Source organism: Pristis pectinata, chromosome 2 (assembly GCF_009764475.1).
Source record: "Pristis pectinata isolate sPriPec2 chromosome 2, sPriPec2.1.pri, whole genome shotgun sequence".
Classification (NCBI taxonomy): Eukaryota; Metazoa; Chordata; class Chondrichthyes; order Rhinopristiformes; family Pristidae; genus Pristis; species Pristis pectinata.
Window position 1 is genome coordinate 130,249,678 of NC_067406.1, and position 18,976 is coordinate 130,268,653.

General features: G+C 39.4%; 1 protein-coding gene across 6 annotated transcripts in view; it reads right to left on the minus strand.

Annotated features, from left to right (window-relative positions):
• hook3 (hook microtubule-tethering protein 3) overlaps nt 1-18,976 on the minus strand; it is a 66,816-nt gene that overhangs the window by 14,266 nt on the left and 33,574 nt on the right. For 5 of the 6 annotated variants that reach the window (XM_052036099.1, XM_052036075.1, XM_052036083.1 and 2 more), the window contains 8 exons: nt 15,892-16,032; nt 14,884-15,085; nt 6,328-6,438; nt 5,880-5,964; nt 5,701-5,770; nt 4,664-4,804; nt 2,738-2,825; nt 397-431 (listed from right to left, as the gene is read on the minus strand). In XM_052036099.1, coding sequence (XP_051892059.1) covers nt 397-431; nt 2,738-2,825; nt 4,664-4,804; nt 5,701-5,770; nt 5,880-5,964; nt 6,328-6,438; nt 14,884-15,085; nt 15,892-16,032 — 873 coding nt within the window. The remainder of the gene's footprint in view (nt 1-396; nt 432-2,737; nt 2,826-4,663; nt 4,805-5,700; nt 5,771-5,879; nt 5,965-6,327; nt 6,439-14,883; nt 15,086-15,891; nt 16,033-18,976) is intronic. The other variant, XM_052036108.1, reaches the window with a different exon arrangement.

The window sequence follows — 18,976 nt, forward strand, 5'->3', positions numbered from 1 at the left end:
AGTTTGAAAATTTCCATCTTAATTCATGTAAATGTAATTTGGATCATGCTTAATCAGTATGAAAGTATAAAAAATAAATACAGGTTTCAATCATTAGTGTGTGAATTGTTTAAGGGAAATCAGTATTTTATTGAGAAAATTGCACCAGAGAAACCACAATACTAAGCAAGCTTTCCTATGTGTACCGTGATAACTAAACTAAAGCACTGTGCAGAATTCCAGTAATACTGCTGTAAATCTACTTAAGTTTTGCACCATTTATGAGGGGTTTACATTCCACATCCAAGTAAACACACAGAGAGTGGAGTCCAAGGATTTTTTAACAGTAAAACATGATGCTAATGCCTTATTTATCCTATTCAACATTTCTTTTAAAGAGTTTAAAAATATACTTACAAATGCTCTTCCAATTTCTTTTTCAGAAGAATTGACTGAAAAAAGATATACAAATATAAATGATAAAAATGAAATACTAAGTACCAAATGCAACAAAGTGAACATAATATTGAAATACAAACTTAATTAGTGCAACTGCATAAATATTGCAATTTTTGGAGTTTCAATATTTCAGTTTGATATTAGTAAATGCTAGCAGTTAGCAAGGTAAGATGTTACTTAAAAGAAGGCATACTCACAATAGCCTACAGCAGATGGCCATGGCAAGAAACAGAGATAATATGTTAGTATGAAGCAAAAACACCAGCCAGCAGAAGAAACTCTTCAGTAACAGATGAACGAGAAAAAGTTTAAGCCTCTTAATTTGTGGCATATGAATGTTTTGTCTGTCTTCTCAGCTGATATCAGTAGCAGCTCCATCATCTCTCCTGATCTGGAGAACTTTATTCATACATATCTCTTAATATCCACATTGTTTTCAAGCAAATGAGTGGCTTCCAGTTTCCACACTAAAACACAAACGATATTTACAGAAATGAAACAAACGTACAGGCTGCCATTTTTGATTATTACGTGGAGCAGCATCCGAGTTTCTGACTAATGCTGAAACAAATGGAACACAGAAAGGAAAAACTAAGGGAATAATACTTTCTAATGTTACTTTATGATTAAACATTTCTATTAAACCATTATGGAAACATTTATTTCCCTGTCTTAATTGCATACAGTCACTTAAGTATGTAGAAATTATTTTGTTATACCCTTTTATCATATACATAAAGGTTTTCACTATGAAAAGCAAGTAAAACATTTTTTTAATTCAAAGGTCTTGAATTGAAAGACATGCTCCCTCAAGTGTGTTATTATTGTCAAAGGAACACAGGTGGATGCTAGCTGGAACTAACTCATTTTTAGCTAATGCCTGCAGTGATGATGCTGTAAGCATTCCTCTCAACCTTCTCAGGCTGATTACCAACAGCTCTCTCCAAAGTTCAGGTACCTTCTGCAAACAGTTCTGTCTTACAGGAATATTTATTACTTCAGTTTAAATGTAATTTCCAGCAGCAAAGAGTGCTTGCCTTCCAGTCTACACCTCTGTGCAATACAAATTTATTCTTTAAGAAATATGCTCATGAGCTCCTGGTTCCCTGTGGCACAATAGAAATAGAGAATAAGTAAAAAAAAATATCAGTGATACCACCCCATGCCATATCAGCTTTTCAAATCTGTTAACAGATTCTTGGCCCTAAGTAATGCCTGTGAAATAACAACACTGAAGTTCTGTACTGAAATTCTCATCAGCCGTTGGAACTCTAATATTTTAGAGATAACATAAATACATTTTCTTCGAAACCGTGTCCAAGCCTTAAGATATACTTGTCAGTGCTCTGCACCTTTAAAGTGTATTTTGACCCATTTTTATTTTACACTATTTGTTTGGCATTTCCTAAAATTGAGAAATAATGACATTCACAATGATAGGTTGCTGATGTTACACAAAAAACTTGTACTTCTAAGCGACCCAAATTCATTACTAATTTTATAGAATCAAAAACAATTTTTTTCCCCTTTTTGTCAAGGGCATGCACTCATCATTCTTTTCTCAATGGTTTTCATCAAAACGTAAATAAAACTGCATGTGAATATGTATTTTAAATATTTTTGCTAGAATTGTTTTGCAAAGTCGGAACTAAAATTAATATATCTAGAGGTTTAAATGGAAAGAGTATGTAGAATATCAAAAAAGCTACTGCACTTCACTGGTTAGTAAACAGTAGAGTTACCTCTTTGCCATCATTAAGCCATCTCCTTTTATATTAAACCATCTCTTTCTACAACAGTCAAATATTTATATAAGACGACCAATCAAGTTAAACTGGCAAGTTGCAGACTTGTATCTACAATTTCCCTGTAGCAAGCTTCAGCTCCCAGCTACTGGAGACCAACTCAAATATTAAAGTGGAAGGAAACCACTTTTTTTTAGATAAAGTCACTCCATGCCATTCTTACAACCTATCATTAGAAAGGCAACACAAGCAATGACAGAGAAGGGTAATGCTGCTTTGTCAACTGACATGCTACGTGACACTGGATTCTGAAAAAGCAGAGAAAATAAACTGGAGACACAAACAAAATGGCAAAGGCAAAAGATTTTGAGCTATTTGAAAAGGATTTTGGTTAATTGGTTATTTTAAAACAATTTATGCAGCTTATGAGCATGACTTTGAGCTAAGAATGTTATCATGAACATTATCAAAACAACATTATGAATGTTGAATATAATTAACATTATGAATGTTATCAAAAAGAATGTGCTTTATAAACCCAGTAACTAACTCACATCTTCAGCCCTTGAGCCCTGATCTTGTAATGCCTTCTGAAGTTCTTCAACCTGAGACTGTATTTCCAATATCCTCTGATTGGCTAGCCTTTTGACAAAAAGAAATTGAAAGAAATTTCAGTTATCTTTACACGGAGTGGTGCCTCTCTCCCTCACGCAACTGTTCTTGTTTAACTATCTCTTCTTGATGACAATTTATTCTCTCCACCTCTCTCAGACATTTAGTATTTCATCAGTCTGATCAAAAGTTTAACCAGCATTTGACTTTGAATTTCTCAGCCACATACCAGAATGCACAGAAACAACTTTTACCAAAAATAAGCTTGCATTCATATTGTTCCTTTTGTGACCACAATATTCTCAGAAACCTCGGGAGATTGTGGGCAGAATTACAGGGCAAATGGGATTAGTGCAGATGGGCAAAAAGGTCAGCATGGACATAATGGGCCAAAGGGCCCACTTCTTTGCTGTACGACTCTATGGACTCATTGCTTTGCAACCAATGAACTACTTTTAACCTAATATCACTGCTGAAATATGTCTGGACAACCTACAGTAGGCACCTTAAAACACTGCTGAAATATCAACAATGCTGTCTCTGCAAAATCCTTCAAATCTATTGGCATGATAGACAAAATCAAAGTCAGCATCCCCAGCACTGAGGTTCTAATCCTGCACAACCAGGTCCAATAGGCAGGGTACAACTACCACATGCCCAACAACAGACTGCTGAAGTAAGCACTTTACTTTGAATTCCCACACAGGAAGAGATTTACAGGGAAATAGAGAGAAACCAGTTTGAGGACATTTTCAAATCAGAATCTTTGGCAGTTCAGTCTCAGCAACGGGAGCACATAGAGGCCATTTGACATCCCGAGCTACCCATCCAATGCCCCATCAACACTGTGGCAGAGTCTGTGGATCCCACACTGGACTCTTCAGCTGCCTTAAAATCCTCAGAACTGTAATGAAAGCAAGTCATCCTTGGCCCTGAGGGACTGCCTAAGAAACAGAAAGACAGAGTCCACAGGGCTGGCCTTGCTGTTTAGGAGACCTGCAGACAATGCAGAGTAGATTAAAATTCTAACCAAGACCAGTGAAAATAGGTCTCTGCTCCCATAGCTTAGCCCACAACTTCCCCTATTACTTTTAACAGAGGCCAGAATGCTGCTGAAGGATTTTCTGGCACATTCATGATATTGCTAGTACCTGCATCTTGATTCCATAGTGTGTTGCAGGCCACACACAAGATCCTCACCAAATAAAATCTTAAAGTGCCTTATGCTCTGAATTTGCTCATAGTACATGATTGAAAAGGCAACATTTTTATTATTTAAAAGTGCATGGTGAGAACTTGGCTTTTGTCAATAGATGAACAGGTTCTCACCATTCACTTATCTGGTTACTTTCTGACTTCTGCTGAAATCCGTTGCCAACACTGGATTGTTGAAGGCTTTGCTTTATTTTCCATAACCACTCCCCACAGCACATCCGCTGGTTTAGCCTGTAGCCTTTCCACATCACTGGCACACAATTCATTCTTCAGTAATGTATGATCAGTGAATTTCTAGCTAACATATACAACTTAGTAATTATTTCCTATTAAAATTGCAATTTTTGATAAAAAAACATATCCTTTAGAAGCAGTAAAGTAGCTGGTTCAAACTTGAGAACATTTTCAAAACAAATAGAGCGTACATTAGCAATTTTCCTCACTGAACAGCCCTCATTGGCCTTTCACGTACAATGTCCTATTCAACCATCACTGTATCATCCATCTCACTGAAATGAGCATAAAAACAGCCTATGTTATATTTCTTTAGGAGCCACTGTACAGTTCCATCATTATGTACTGAGTCACTGTGAGTAATTCATTTTTGAGGCATGTGTTACAATAATATATTACATTAAAATATTCATTATTACCTGTTCTCTGTCTCCAGTTCACTCTCCCTTCTATTGGCATCCTCCAGTAAACTTTGTAGTAAAGCTATCTTTTCATTATCTGACCCCTCTTGGTTCAACTTCAAGATTTTATTTTCATGTTGCAATCGGATAAGTTTTTCCCTACAAGGACAGAAATTTAAGACAATGACAAGAGATATTAAAGACTCATTTTACTCTTCACAAGCTATTTCCTTTCACATTATCACCTATATTTTTTGCACATTTCCTTAGAGCTCTTTTCATTTCTTCAATACACTTTCTGTTTTCCTCATGGTTTATCCCTGTGTATTGTTAATCTTAGCTCTATCACAGGCCTCCCTTCTGAATTTCAATTTGGTTTTAATCTATTTATCCACAGAAAGCTATACTTTGATGCACATGCCTTTTACCTGATATTTATTTTGTTCTGTGTAACATGTTTTAACGTTTCTATATAGGCTCATCTAAGCACAAAACTCCTAACCTTAGAAGAATTAATCAGTTCCTCAAATAAACTTTCATATAAACCTCATCTGAGAAAGGTTAAATTGGATGTACACAATATTAATATGCACATCTTCAGTGGCTTTAAGAGGCAAGCAGAGCAGAGGAAAAACCTACACCCAATAACTGTAGGTTTTTTTTTAAATAAGCAGTTTTGAACACATGATCACAACTCACTACCTTGTTCGTTGTACAATAAAATTTTCATGTCATCCCTCTCATAATATTTAAATGGCATTATGCTCCGAGAACTATCAACCTTATCTTTACTAGTCTTGGAATTCAAACATTCCACAATCCATAGTTGCAAATAGTGCTAATGCATCAAAATGGAACCCAAAGTTATTTGGAAAAGGTTAATGAGATAAAGATTCTGAAATTAAAGTTATTGAGATGCTAGAAGAACTATTAAAACAGCAAAGTAACTGATGCATATTATATATCCTGACAGACAGCCTAAGTTCCATCACATTATTTGCCTTTGAAATAAATTATACTTGTAATTGAAAAATTTAACAAATTTTTTAACTTACTTGATTTCAGGGGTTATTATCTCTGCTGCTAAACTATCCGATGCCTCTTGACTATTCATTGGAATAAGTCCTTTGGGAAATATTAAGATTACCAGTGTTATCATAACTGGATTAAATTACTTGTATTAAATACTTTGGTAATTTAGCAAACAATGCAAAGTAAAACTTTTACTACAGACCGGCAGTGAGTTGGCCTTGATGCACTTGAACACAACGCAGTTCTTCAATTGTCTCCTTTAAGGAATCTCTTTCTGTTCTTAACCTCTAGAAATATTTGAGTTTTAGAAGTATTACAGAATATTGTTTGGATTCAGAATATTACAAAAGTTTGCTATTGTGTAAAACTTAAAATACATTCCATTTCCCCAGTCAATGAGTAGATTTTAATTTTGGAAATAAGACAAGTATTTTGATTAGCAATTTTCTAAAAACATTTGCTGCAATACTATAGAGCTTTCAACAGGTTGATTGAAAGGGAAAAAAAAGTGTATAAAAATAATTGCTACACCAATGTGAAGCTTATGAATAATCAATGGTGTTTTGTCAAAATAGATTTTAGTTTCAAATATAGTTTAAAGGTCAGAATTTGTTATAGAAATCTCAAACAAACTTAAAAGAGAAACTTACATCTTTTTCTTTCTGTAGGGTATCCACTTTCTCTTTCAATCTTTTATACTCAAACTCCATTTTGTCTGCCTTTTTTGACTCCTCAGACAACCTGCTTTGAAGCTCTACAACCTACATTAATAAAAAATTGTAGAATTTAGAAACTTAATTATTTTCACTAGCCTTCCTAATTATTACTGTTCTTGAAATTCAACAACCGATGATGCAAAAATGACACAGCAACTTTAGTGTTTTGCTTGTTCCACAAACATTTGGTGAAGTCAGAGTAAGCCTTGAACATCAAAAATGACAAAACTACAGCATACTATTATACTATTGCCATCATTAACATGGTCATTACTAAGATGATAAAAGATAGAAAAAATACTCTATTCCTCTATTTAATATACAAATTGTTTCTTGCTTTGAAAAATATCCATAGCACTATTTGAAATAAAACCATGACAAGGGATAGAGTTCATTATGAATTTTCTATAATAGTTTATGTAGTTATGATTTTTGAGTATCAAGTGTACCTCTTTGCCCTGGTCTTAGAAAAAAGTAAGAATGTAATAAATAATTGTATAAAATGTTTATTAAATTGAACAACATAAGCATTCATCAGGAAGAGCGTGTAAAGAGGCAATTTGTCACAGAACATGGAAAATGCTAGAGTTTCAAAACAATCTTTGAATTACATGCCATTTTAATTAAGGATAGACATTATAATGGTTGAACTAGCTTAGTGTACAACAAATCAGAAAAATTTGTTCCTATCTGATTTGAAGGAAAAGAGATTGGATCTTTCTCGTGTCGGTAACGAGTGAGAATCTTTCCAGAATTATGCCCTTCACTTGAAATGAAAAACAGTTGAAGAAAACTATCATTAACACCTGCTAAAGAAGGGGGAACTGCAGAAAAGAATCCTAACATACAAACATAAAGATCCCTGTGACCTGTCAACTCTCTGGCACATGCTCACTTTAAACTCTGCCCCAGCCTTCAACATTGTTCCAACAAAACTCAACAGGAGCTTCCAGGATAACATCTCATCTTTCTCATGAGCACATCAAAGTCATCTAATCAGAGCAATGACATGTGAATCCTGCAACGTCTTCTATTTCATTAACAGCATGGATTGATAAGTATGTGACATGCTTTTGTCTGTGTCCTGGGTTTCTGAGTGAGGAGAGGGTACATGATCAGTACATGGTTCTATCAAGAACAGAAGGGTGAAACTTCAGCCTTGCTTGTCTGTTCTGTCTTGTTTTTTGGCATGTAGGCCTGATTTGTCAGCACTTTTTATCTCATTATCAGAGACAATTTACAGTAGCCAATTAAACTACCAATCCACGCCTGGAGGAAACCCATGCTGTCACAGGGAGAACATGCAAATTCTACGCAAACAGTACCGGGGATGAGCGTTGAATCCAAGTCACTGGAGCTGTGAGGCAGTAGATCTACTACTGCTGCCAGTTTTTTTTTCCTTAAAATGCTATCCCAATTTTTGACTGAAATAATACCACCAAGCTCATTTCAACAGGACATAATCTGCACTCCTCCCATGGATTTCCACGATTGAGAGGAGCAGGAATGACAACTGAAAATGTCAACATGTTCCCTCCCAGGTACACACCATCTTGAATTTAGAGTCAGAGTCATACAGCACAGAAGCAGACCCTTTGGCCCAACTGGTCCATGCCAACCAAGGTGCCCACCTAAGTTAGTCCCATTTGCCCGTGTTTGGCCCATATCCCTCTAAACCTTTCCTATCCATGTACTTGTCCAAGTGTCTTTTAAATTTGCTATTGTACCTGCCTCAACCACTTCCTCTGGCAGTTCATTCTATACATGCACCACCCTCTGCATGAAGACGTTGCCCTTCAAATCCCCTCTCGCCTTAAACCTATGCCCTTCAGTTTTTTTCCACTTCCCTGGGAAAAAGACTGTGCACCTTTACCTTATCTACTCCCCTCATGATATTATACACCTCACTCCAGTCTCCTATGCTCCAATGAATAAAGTCCTAGCCTGCCCAACCTCTCCCTATAACTCAGACCCTCGAGTCCTGGCAACATTCTTGTAAATCTTTTCTGCACTCTTTCCAGCTTAATGATGTCTTTCTTATAACAGGGCAATCAAAACCACACACAATACTCCAGGTGCAACCTCTTGTTACATACCAGCAAAATAGAAACACACCGAGTCATGTATAAGTGTTAGAAACTATTTTATTAATAACTACTTATGATAATAAGAAAAGTAAAAATGTTAGATATTAAACATTAGCCCCAAAACTAAACTCAAAGTGTGTGTGTGGCAAATTCCCAAATTCCAAGTCCAGGAATAATTCTCAAAGTTCAGTTCAGCAGGTCATAAGGTGAAACGTGAGCAAAGGCTTTTGCAAAACCAGCGTTGACTGAAGAGAAAATGTAGAGAGAGAATAGAGAGAAATTACAAAATCCAAAAGTTCCACGATGGAATCCATACGACACCTCAATTACTGATGATCACCAATGCTTTGTTCCGAAGTATCTGCCACCCCGAAGGTATTCGAGACGTGGCTGTCCACAGAAATACCTGTTTCCCTCTACAGGTTAACGACAAAGTGGACTCCACTGGATTGCTCCAAAAATCCATATGTGGATTGTAGTGACAGACAGTTATTGTTCTTCATCCATCAATACAGAGACCAGCAGTGTCTCTCTCACACTCTCTCTTTTGGACTCACTGAGCAAAAAATGTCAGCACGTTGTTATCTTCTTGTTGTCATGATGACACCACACACACACTACTCTACTGTACTATGTCTTAAAGGGACATTCACCAAATAGCAACCTGATCCGTAACACCTCACCAACGTCTTGTACAACTGCAACATAACGTCCCAACTCCTATACTCTATGCCCTGACTGATGAAGGCCAGCGTGCCAAACACCTTCTTCACCACCCTGTCTACCTGTGACGCCACTTTCAGAGAACCAAGTACCGTTCCCTGTGAATGTCCTACCCTGGTGTGACTTCCCAAAATACAACAGCTTGCACTTATTTAGAGTGAAACCATTTGCCATTCCTCAGCCCACTTGCCTAGCTGATCATTGTAATTTCTGATAACCTTCTTCACCGTCTATGATACCACCAATTTTAGTGCCATCTGCATTATATTTGATGTACATTGCTGCTGCATTATAATTATGGAGTCAATAACATTTCCCACTCAATACCACCATGTAAGCACCGTCATCACAGAGCAGCCAGCCAATCAACATTCAAAGGGAATCAGGCACGTGCAATAAGCTTAGTTTCAAGTTAAAAACAAACTGTATCCAATCAATCTATTCCATTGTTATATGCTTCCATCTCCTCCACCTCCCTATTTTTTACGTTATTACTTCTCATTTCCGTCACGTAGGAGGGAAAAACTCTGAAATGTTGTACGTCTTTTCTCTCGGCATGCTGAACAGCTCTCCAGCTTTTTTTCCATATCTATTTTTCCATTTCCAATTATATTGGAGTAGTTTTTTTTTTACAAGCACTATCTAGAGTTTGCCAGGATGTCACCTTCTCTTCATGTTCTAAGCTTCTTTAGATTAATCTGTTTATCTAATGTGTCATTACAATATATTAGCAAGGAATAAATTCACACAAATGTAACAGTTATTTATGGTAAGAGGAAGAGGCAAAATAACGTGACATTAGTTGTCAGAAAATTGCTGGAAATTATCCTTAAGGATGTGGTACAGAAAACCATAATATGATTAGACACATCAGCATGGTATATTGAAGGGTAAATCATGCTTGTAAGATTTTTGAGGACTTAATTAACAGGGTGGACAATGGGGAACCAGTTAATGTAATACAGGTCTTTCCTAGGTTATGGCAGAGTTCCGTTCCTGTGAACTGTTCATAACCCAGTTTGCAAGTCAGAAAATGCGGCTGCAGACAGAGTTCCCACACAGCAGAAGATACCTGCGACCCTCTGCAGCTGGCAAATCCATTCCGTTGGTCTCCTAGTTTGTATGTACAAGCTGCACATAATTCATGAATTCTGCAGCATTTGTAAGCTGGAGTGGACCTGTATAATTGGATTTTCACAAGGCATCTCAGAAGATGTCACTCAAAAGTTTACTGGATAAAATAAAGGGCTGTGGGTTGGGGGTAATATGAATAAATAATTGCTTAAAGGATAAAGAAGAGGAAACAGCAGCTCCTTTTCAGGTTGGCAAGGCTGTTACTAGTGGAAAAGAGGGAACAATGTAGAAAGTGTACAGTCTGTCACTAAAAGCAAAAAAGTAGAATTTTTTTTAAACTGAGAAACTAGTAAAGGCACGGTAGTGTAGTGGTTAGTGTAACGCTCAGCACCAGTGACCTGGGTTCAATTCCAGTCACTGTCCGTAAGGAGTTTGTATGTTCTCCCCGTGTCTACGTGGGTTTCCTCCGGGTGCTCCGGTTTCCTCCCACATTCCAAAGACGTACGGGTTAGGAAGTTGCGGGCATGCTATGCTGGCGCCGGAAGTGTGGCGACACTTGCGGGCTGCCTCCAGAACACTCTACGCAAAAGATGCATTTTATTTTGTGTTTCAATGTACATGTGACTAATAAAGATATCTTATCTTAAGTTTAAATGCAGAGGAATCTGGATGTGCTGGTTCAGAGGATGCAGTGAAAGAGGATGTAGTGAATAAGCATGCAGGTACAATAAGCAATCAGGAATGCAAGTAATATGTTGACCTTTTTCATAGGGGCGGAATACAAAATTAAGGAAATCTTGCTGACTGCACATTTGGAGTAGTGCATACAGATTCCTGTGGAAAGATTGTCTGGCCTCGAACTAAGTGCAGTATAAATTTATAACGATGATTCCTAGAATGAGAGAAATTCCATAAAGAGCTATTGAAGAAGCTTGAGCCATACTCAATGAAGAACATGGAGCACAGAACAGTACAGCACAGTATGGGCCCTTCAGCCCACAATGTTGTGTTGACCTATATAAACACCTACTCCTTGATCAATCTAACCCTTCCCTCCTATCAGCCCATAACCCTCCATTTTTCTTATATCCATGTGCCTATCTAAAAGTCTTTTAAATACCCCTATTGTATCAGCCTCCACCACCATGCCCAGCAGTGCATTCCAGGCACCCACCACTCTGTGTAAAATAAAACACCTCTGACATCTCCCCTAAACTTTCCTCCTCTGACCTTAAACTGATGTGCTCTGGTATTGGCCATTGCCACCATGGGGAAAAGGTGCTGGCTGTCCACTCTATCTATGCCTCTCATAATCTTGTACACCTCTATCAAGTCACCTCTCATCCTGCGTCGCTCCAAAGGGAAAAGCCCAAGCTCACTCAACCTTTCCTCATAAGACACGTTCTCTAATCCAGGCAGCATCCTGGTAAATCTGCTCTGCACCCTCTCTAAAGCTTCCACATCCTTCCTATAATGAGGAGACCAGAACTGAACACAATACTCCAAGTGTCGTCTAGCCAGAGTTTTATAGAGCTGCAACATTACCTTGCAGCTCTTGAACTCAATCCCCCGACTAATGAATGCCAGCACACCATTTGCCTTCTTAACCACCCTATCAACTTGCATAGTAACTTTGAGGGATCTATGGACTTGAACCCAATATCCCTCTGTTCCTCCACACTCTAAGAATCCTGCCATTAACTTTGTACTCCACATTCGTTTGTTTTTCCAAAGTGTATCACTTCGCACTTTTCCAGATTGAATTCCATCTGTCACTTCTCCACCCAACTCTTGGATCCTGTTGATATCCCGTTGTAACCCACAACAACCTTCTACATGATCCACACCACCTCCAACCTTTGTGTCATCTGCAAGTTTACTAATTCATCCCTCCACTTCCTCATCCAAGTCACTTATAAAAATCACAAAGAGTAAGGGTCCCAGAACAGATCCCTGCAGAATACCACTAATCACTGACCTCCTGGCAGAACACTCTCCAGCTACAACCACTCTCTGCCTTCTGCAGGCAAGCCAATTCTGAATCCACGCGACCAAGTCTCCATGGACCCCATGCCTCATGACTTTCTGGATGAGCCTACCATGGGGAACCTTGTCAAACACTTACTAAAGTCCACATGCACCACACCCACCCTTTTACCTTCACTGATTTGTTCTGTCACCTCCTCAAAATACTCAATTAGGGTTGTGAGGCATGACCTACCCCTCACAAAGCCATGCTGACTATCCCTAATATGACTGTTTCTCCAAATGCTCGTAAATCCTGTCCCTAAGAATCCTCTCCAATAGCCTGCCCTCCACTGGCGCAAGACTTGTTGGTCTATAATTCCCAGAATTATCCCCATTACCTTTCTTGAACAAAGGAACAACATTTGGCATCCTCAATCCTCTGGTACTACTTCTGTGGACAGGGAGGATGCAAAGATCATTGTCAATGCCCCAGCAATCTCTTCCCTTGCTTCCCGTAGAAACCTGGGGTACATTGCATCTGGCCTCAGGGACTTATCTATCCTAATGTTTTTCAGAAGCTCTAACACTACCTCTTTCTTAACCTCAATATGCTCCAGCACTTTAGCCTGTTCTACGGTGACCTCATATTCATCAAAGTCCCTCTCCCTAGTGAACACTGAAGCAAAAGTATTCATTAAGGACCTCACCTACCTCCTCTGCCTCCAGGCACATGTTTCCCCTTTTATCCCTGAGCAGTCCTATCCTCACTCTAGTCACCCTCCTGTTCTTGGGGTTTTCCTTAATTCTACTCGCCAAGGCCTTCTCATGTCCTCTTCTTGCTCTCCTAAGTTCCTTCTTAAGCTCCTTCCTGGCTACCTTATAATTCTCATGAGCCCTGCCTGATTTTTGCTTCCTAAACCTTAAGTATGCTTCCTTCTTCCTCTTGACTAAATGTTTCACCTCTCTTGTCAACCATGGATCCTTTATCCTACCATCCTTTCCCTGTCTCAGTGGGACAAACCTATCCAGAACCCCATGCAAGCGTTCCCTAAACAGCCTCCACATTTCTGCTATATATTTCCCTGAGAACATCTGTTCCCAATTTACACTCCCAAGTTCCTGCTCAATACCATCGTAATTAGCTCTCCCCCAATTAAAAACTTTCCCATATTGTCTGCTCCTATCCTTGTCCATGGCTATGCTAAAGGTCAGAGAGTTGTGGTCACTATCTTCGAAATGCTTGCCTGAGACGTCTGTCATCTGACTTGGTTCATTGCCTAGTACTAGATCCAGTATGGCCTCTCCTCTAGTCAGGCTGTCTACATACCGTGTCAGGAATGCTTCCTGGACACACTGAACAAGTTCTGCCCCATCTAAGCCTTTTGCACTAAGGAGGTGCCAATCAATATTAGGGAAGTTGAAGTCTCCCATGACAACTACCCTGTTATTTTTGCGCCTCTCCAAAATCTGCCTACTTATCTGCTCCTCAGTTCCTGATGGCTATTGGTGGGGGGGACCTACAGAATATTCCCAATAGAGTGATTGTTCCCCTTCTGTTTCTGACTTCCACCCACACTGACTCAGTAGATGATCCCTCTCCGAAGTCCTCCCTTTCTGCAGCTGTGATACTATCCCTGATGAGCAATGCCACTCCCCCCCTTACCTCACTCTCTATCCCTTTTGAAACATCTAAACCCCAGAACATCAAGCAGCCAATCCTGCCCTTGAGAGAGCCAAGTCTGGCCACAACATCATAATTAGCCATAACATCGTAATCCCACATTAAACACATTTCAACCCATCCAACTGACTGCGTTTATGCACTATCCACGGTCTATCCTTCCTCACAGTCTCCCTGCACATAGCATCTACCTTGCCAACTGCTCTATCATCTGATCCAACACTCTGGTTCCCATCCCCCTGCCAACTCAGTTTAAACCCTTCCCAACAGCTCTAGAAACCTTGCTGCAAAGACATTGGTCCCTCTTGAGTTCAGGTGCAACCCGTCCCTTTTGTACAGGTCGTACCTTCCCCAGAAGAGATTCCAGTAATCCACAAATCTGAAATCCTGCCCTTTGCACCAACTCTTCAGTCATGCATTAGTTTACCAAATCTTGCTATTCTTACCCTCACTGGCACGTGGCAAAGGCAGCAATCCAGAGATTACCACCCTTGAGGTACTGCCTTTTTAGCTTCCTTCCTAACCCCCTATATTCCCTCTTCAGGTCCTCATCCCTATGTCATTGGTACCAATGTGTACCACAACTTCTGGCTGCTCACCCTTCCCCCTTAAGAATGCTGTGGACTTGATCCGAGATGTCTCTGACCCTGGCACCTGGGAGGGTTCTGGAATGGATGAACAGAGTAGATGCCAAGTTTTGGTGAAGAGTTCAAATCCATAAAAAGGGCTATTTAGGAAAAACTTCACTGGTATGGAGTTGCAAATCTATGGAATTCTCCAGTTATGAAGAATGTGGATGTTCAGTCCCTGAACATAAGCAAACGGATCAGGAGATCCAATAAGCAGGTGGCAAGATATTTGAGGCTCAGGATCAGCCATGATCTTATTGACTCAGGGAAAATGTAGTCTATTCCTGCTTCTAATTCATATTTTCCAACACTCTTTGTAATTTCATACCTGTCTCTTGTATGTTTCTAGTTGTGCTCGGGCAGCATTTGCTTTCCGTAGCTCCTCCTCCAGACTAACTGTATTCTGCATGTACATAGTATTCTTCTCTTCAAGGAGCTTCACCTGCCGACGCAAATCACCCAGGTCCTCCAGCTTCTTTTTATATGATTCTACCATGCCCTCCAGTTTACCCACTTTATCAGAAGAATGCCTGGAAGAAAATGTTTTTATTCATGTAGCACACATTTATGGTCTCAAAACATACTAAACTGCTGAATTAATTTTGTTACTTTGTCAAATGCATTGCCAACAGTTTCTTGCAATAACAAAGTACAAAGTAGCTGTTCAAACAACTTTAAAATACCTAAAAATTCTGAAAACATCAGATATACAACGTAGAACAAGAATGACCTTCCGAAGTCAGATATCATAATAATGCTTCTATAACTATATTAGACAGAAACATTAACCTCATGTATGCTGATACTCAGATAATGAACATTTGGTGGCATTACTAATTATTTATATTTGTAAAGTAATGTAGTAGTAGAATATTTTAATTGAGATTTCAACTTTGGACGTTGAATGATCAGCTCTGAGACAACTTCAGGGGAGAACTGGAAGTGCAAGGCAGGCAGGCACAGATTGTTTTCTCAGTGTCAAGCAAATTACCAATGATGAGGCTGTGCTGGATTTGATGTTTAGCAACCAACCAGAAGATTTTGCCAAGCACTTAGGTGTACTTATCATTGTACTGTGCTGATATGCAGATAAATGGAATATATTTAAGACTGCGGAAAAAGGAATATTCTTTTTGAAAGACCAGAATAGAAAGTTCCATTAATAAAGCATCTTTAATACAAAAAATTAGCCCAAGGAAATTAAACAAGAGGAAAAAAACTACAGGGAAACAAAAATAAATGATGATTGAGATTCTCACTGAAGGTAACTGAACAGCTATAGAATGTTAGGAAGGAAAGAGGAAGGTAGAGAAACAAATCAAAATAATGAGATTACCTAAGGACATCCATTTCATCTTTTAAAGATTGGGCTTCCTCTGCAAGGCTAGTAAGCTCTTCATTCTGCTGTCGTAGTTCTAGAAGTTCTTTCTCAAGTTCCTCACATCGAATCCGATAATCATCTTTTGCTGCTTCTAGTCTGAAATAATCATATAAATTGAAAGTTAACCTTCAAATACTTTAGTTAATCTAGGATACTATAACAAATTAGCACTACTAAAAATTACTAATTAAAATGCTATATATTCATCAATGATAAAGGTTAGACCAACAACAATAAAGATATTCCTTTCATCGGAGTTTCTATCTGTTTATTAAGCTAAATAATATCAAGTCATAGAGTAATAGAAATGCAGAGATATGCAGCATGGAAACAGGCCCTTCAGCCCAACTAGTCCATGCCAACCAAGGTGTCTTCCTGCTAGTCCCATTTGCCTGCATTTAGCCCATATTCCTCCAAACCTTTCCTATCCATGAACCTGTCCAGATGTCTTTTAAACATTGTAATTGTACCCGCCTCTACCACTTTCTCTGACAGTCCTTTCCATATACCCAGCACCCTCCACGTGAGAAACTTGCCTCTCAGGTCCCCTTTAAATCTTTCCCCTCTCACCCTAAACCTACACCCTCTAGACTCCCCTACCCTGGGAAAATTACAGTGACCATTCAACTTATCTATGCCCCTCATGATTTTATATACCTCTATAAAGTCATCCCTCAGCCTCTTTTGGTCTAGAGAAAACAATCCCATCCTATCCATTCTCTCCTTATAAATCAAGCCCTCCAGTCCCAGCAGCATCCTTGTGAATCTTTTCTGCACCCTCTCTAGCTTAATCACATGCTTCCTTTAGTATGGCAACCAGAACTGCACATAATATTCCAGATGCAATCTCCCTGTCTTGTACAGCAGTAATATGACCTTCCAACTCTTGTACTCGATGCCCTATCTGATGAAGTCAAGTGTGCCATACGCCTCTTCAACACCCTCTCCACCTGTGTCGCCACTTTCAGGGAACTATGTATTTGTACCCCTAGATCTCTTTATTCTACAACACTCCCCAGGGCCCTGCCTCTCACTGTAAATGTCCTGCCCTGGATTAACTTGCCAAAATGCATCACTGTGCACTTGTCCAAGTTAAATTCCATCTGCCATTCCTTAACCCACTTCCCCAGTTTATGTAGATTTTGTTGTAACCTTAGACAACCTTCTTCACTGTTCACCACACCACCAATTTTGGTGTCATCTGCAAATTTACTAATCATATCCTTACATTCTCATCCAAATCGTTAATATACACGACAAAGACAATGAGCCCAGCACTGATCCCTGCGGCACACCACTGGTCACAGACCTCCAATCTGAGAAACAACCCTCCAATATGTTAGACATGATTTTGTGCACAGAAAGCCGTGCTGACTAGACTCTCAGTCCTGATGCAGGTCTCGACCTGAAACATTGACTATCCCTTTACCTCCACAGATGCTGCTTGACCCACTGAGTTCCTCCAGCGGTTTTGTTTTAACCAGTCAGTCTGCTCTGAACTATCCACAAAATCACAGACCATCCACAAAAATACTTTGTCTACAACAGCAGGTTAGAGCATGGGTACCCTGTGGAAAGCGACTCACGACCTAACATTCAGAAAACCTTATTAATCTACAAAGCTTGCACTTGCCTGGATAAGTGCAATGCCAATAACTCTCAATAAGCTCGACTCCATCCAGGAAGAAAGTAGCATGCTTGATTGGCATGTGATTTACTATTCTAAAGCTTCATTTCCTCATCACTGACCCACAACGGCTGCGATGTTTATCAATACAAAATGTCCAGCTACTCTCCCAAACCTGACCTCTGCCACTACGGATGACAAGAGAAGCAGGCACAAAAAAACACCACTACCCGCATGTTCCCATCCAAACTGCGCACCATCCTGACATGAAAATACATCGCCCGTCCTTTACCTTCACTGTTCTAAATAGTGGAACTCTCTCCTCAGCAACACTTCACCAGAGGAGTGGCAATTCAAAAAAGGCAACTCTCCATCTCCTGGGCAATTATGGATGGACAATAAATGCTACCCTTGCCTGTGATGTCCAGATCCCAAAGATGAGTGAAAATATATTTCTGAATCTTTCTGGTAAGGGGGATAACTGAATGAGGACAAATATGGGGGTGCAAGGAGGAGACTGCAAATGGCAGATGAAGGGGGGGGAGCAGGAAGTAGCATAGAAAAGGGAAGGCCAAGAGGAGTGGAGGCAGGAAGAGCTGTGCAGATGAGGGGAAAGGGGCTGCAGACTGTACAAATGGGGGAAGTAAGAGAACGGGGAGGGGGAGAGAAAAGGGCTCAATAGGATGAAGGAAATCAAAGGGAAGGAATATTTTACAGAGGACGGAAGAAAATAGGTGAAGGTGAGGTGAGGAAAGTTAAGACTTTCATATCAGTACACCCCAAGGGCCTCTTACAAAGCTATCTGAATCTAACAGCATAAATTATCTTTTAAACAGGTTCCTTGCCTGTTAGCTAACCAGTTGACAGATAAGTTGGCATGATTGGAAGTGTGATGAAATGAGATATTGTGCAAGGTATGTAAAAGGTAAAAATAGGACATCACTGGTGTAGTGGCTACAGGCTCTTTAGTGTTTCTGTTTACCAAGGTATATAACAGAGCTAAAATTCTTTACTGAAAGTAGTTAACTGTCAACTAATGGCAACGTCAGGTACAACTATGTACTGTACATACCCGATTCTTGAAGGTACACATACTCTACTCTGATTTCCCTTTTTAAAAAACTAATAAATCCACATAAACCATCAACTACATACATAATATCATGAATTATTTTTTGACATACTTTAGTCATTATCCACCAACTTACTATCCACTATTCAATGTACTCCCAAGGTCAGCTGTGTATTACTGGCAGTGTTGGTAAATGTAAGGCATCCCTCCTAAGCCTTCTCCTGTGGTGTCTGGTGAATCCAGCTTGCCATGAGATAGAATGCATTAGATTTCTTGTGTTAACAGGTAGTGAAATACCAGTGGTCAGTGTGCAGCCAGAGACTGGGTCAGGAACATGGGTA